The sequence below is a fragment of the Amphimedon queenslandica genome, unplaced genomic scaffold (assembly GCF_000090795.2).
Source record: "Amphimedon queenslandica unplaced genomic scaffold, v1.1 AMPQUscaffold_11533, whole genome shotgun sequence".
NCBI lineage: Eukaryota > Metazoa > Porifera > Demospongiae > Haplosclerida > Niphatidae > Amphimedon > Amphimedon queenslandica.
In genome coordinates this window covers 1-2,844 of record NW_003548225.1, presented here as the reverse complement: position 1 = coordinate 2,844, position 2,844 = coordinate 1, and the positions used below count along the sequence as shown (strand labels likewise).

At 34.8% G+C, this 2,844-nt stretch overlaps 1 protein-coding gene across 1 annotated transcript in view; it reads left to right on the top strand.

Moving 5' to 3' along the window:
• The window catches only part of LOC100633912 (integrator complex subunit 4-like), a 9,871-nt gene extending 7,269 nt beyond the window's left edge, over window positions 1-2,602 (top strand). Inside the window, exons 9-13 of the mRNA XM_020005326.1 lie at window positions 163-399; window positions 790-861; window positions 972-1,114; window positions 2,300-2,356; window positions 2,404-2,602. Of these exons, the coding sequence (XP_019860885.1) occupies window positions 163-399; window positions 790-861; window positions 972-1,114; window positions 2,300-2,356; window positions 2,404-2,587 (693 nt within the window). The 3' untranslated portion in view covers window positions 2,588-2,602. The remainder of the gene's footprint in view (window positions 1-162; window positions 400-789; window positions 862-971; window positions 1,115-2,299; window positions 2,357-2,403) is intronic.
• The last annotated feature ends 242 nt before the right edge of the window (window positions 2,603-2,844 follow it).

The following is a 2,844-nucleotide window of genomic DNA, read 5'->3' as shown; positions in this document are numbered from 1 at the left end:
GCATACACATGATCTTGTGTTGTGTAGAAAATTTGAGCTGATTCAGATCAAATTTGGATTTTAAAATAAATTTTCAATTTGCTAAAAAATCAGCTCAATGACCCAATTTTCAGCATTAACATTTTAATTTATCTTATTACATATACATTGTATTTCTAATAGACACTACATAAAGAAGAGGTTATTCATAAAGCAGTGAATGATGATCAGTTAGTGTCTTCTGAGTCATTCCTCAAGCGACTCCTCTCTCGTGCTCTCACTTACACTCAGAGCACCTCTACTGATAATCTCAGGGACTGCTCTTTCGACCTTGAGAAACTAGCAGGGGTGGAGCCCTCGTTAAAGGGGTGTGGCTTGTTCTCAGCTCGTCTGTTACACTGTCAGTTACTTCTTAATAAAGTGAGTGGGCGTATTATAGGTGTGGTTATTGCAGTAATGTACAATGTGTATGGTTCTGAATTCTAATTATATGTACATGTACATGTATTAAAGGCTTTTCAGTATATACATTGTGTAGAATTTTTGAGTCAATTTTTATTATTTGTACTTGCACATACATGGGCAGGGATTGTCTTGTAAAGTTCATAGATAAAGCTTCTTAATTTGTCACCTAATCCCTATTGGTTAATGGTTGTACATGTAGATTACATTTAGATTGCACAATAGTTAGTTTATTAGTAAATGCTACTCTTATCTCTGTATAGACATGTACATGTACATGTACATTATTTTGTACATGTACATGTAAATGATTATTAATGGATACAATGTACATGTATTGTGCTGTAGGTTCGTCAGACCATGTCACACTCTGTACTAGTTGCTAGTGAGGCCAGTGAGATATCCAATATAGTAATGGAGGTAAATCACTTCATTTTAAAATATTAAAAAAAAATTTTTTAATTATAAAATATCACTTTTTTTATTCAAAAATACACGTACATGTATAAATTTTAAATTTAATCAATTAGTTGACTATGTTGAGTTACAGACTTCAGTATGGATATGTAAACCACTCTCCCTCGTTAATATTCCTGTTGTCATGGTTACGGACTCACGCCCACTGCATACTGTTACACCTTGCAATGAGATTGGACTGGCCGATAGATTACAAGTAGGTGTGGTTTGAACCACTATTAGTTGGACTATATTAATTGGGGCGAGCCTGAGCTCGCCCCACTAAGGCGAGAAAACGTTTGTTTGTTTGTTTGTTTGTTTGTACAGGCAGACCGTCTAACTATTATTAAAGTTAAATAGCCTAATCTTCATTAAAAGCGGGTGTGGTCACAATGATAAAATGGCGGCTATAAGCAAGTCTGAGCTTATTTTGCAGGAAACGGTCAGCTAGATAAGGCTAAACTGCTGTCTGAAACTTCTCTAGCAAGAATAAAAGTTGGGAGAGCACATATACAGTCTTTTCCTTGGTATAAAGGATTCTACTAAGGTGAATGCAAGTGAAAAAGCTGCATGTACTGTACTGCTAGCTGCATGCATCATGACATCTATTCTAGGTAATGTTTCTTCTCTAGGAGCAAGCCTAGGTTAACAAAGCAGATATACAATCTTCAAACATGATTTTTTCAGTGACTGCTTCTAACTATAAGCAAGATAACTTTAATTTAAGCAAGATGACTACAAGATACTGAATTTAGACATGTGCAATTGCTTTGCTAGCTCAGACATGTAGACATGCTGTATATCATACAGCACATAATCTACAGCTTGCTTAGGCTCGCCCCTTTAATGGTTTACATTCGTCTAGTTAACATGCAGTTTTGGAAGAAAACATGAACTATAGTCCGTGGTATTTTTCAGAATTTTGGGACCTTATTAAGATGGTTGTAGCTTGAAAAATTTAAGTCGGAATCAGCTCAAACTTCCTACACAGCTTAAGGACATCAATATGTATCAGAAAATGTAATAAAAATTTGGGGCAATTTCGGAGCCATTTTTCAGAAAAAACCATGGGCTATAGCCTTGGGTATTTTTCAGAATTTTGGGATTTTATTAAAATAGCCGTAACTTGAAAAATTGAAGTTGGAATCAACTCAAACCTTCTACATGTACATATATGGCATAAAGACATCAATATGTATTAGAAAATGTAAAAGTTTGTGGAGGCATTGGAGCCATTATTTGGATAAAAGCAAGTGCTCTAGTACATTGTCTTTTTAAAGAAATTAAAAATAGTTGTAACTCAAAAACTTTCTACACAGCATAAAGACTTCAATGTGTATTTGAGTTTATTAGTAGCCAATTTAATGCTACATTGACTGAGTTATAATGGTTTTATTTGTAGTGCTAACTTTATGCAGTTAAAGAAGAGTCTTGTCTCACGATTGGACACATTAAAGAGGTACAGTACGTGTGCCTTTATTTTGTCATTATTTTTATTTTTTGTAGATCGTCAAGTGAAAGTCACGTTACGTCGTACCCGTCACCTGTTCACACCTTGTTTGATAAAGACATAGTTACCATGGGAACGGACCAATTATCGTGCCTACTACAGAATATCATGGCATCTCCTGTAAGTCATACATGTACATGTACATGTACATTAAATGTACAAGATTATGTTGTATTATAGGGAGAGTGTATACATGTACATGTAGTATTGATAACTATTTGTAACGTGTGGCCGTGTCCCTAAAAATTAAGGCAAAATGGCTACTCTAGTGGTTACTTGTAATATTATTGGCGTTTCTTCACTGAAAAGAGTGTCTTTTGGTGGTAAAAGAACTAATACTGGTCGAGAGAAGTGTTCTACAGATGCCTACTCCTGGTTCTACACCTTATTTCTCTGTCTCTACTCACTACACAGTGTTATAACTATTAATTAATAAT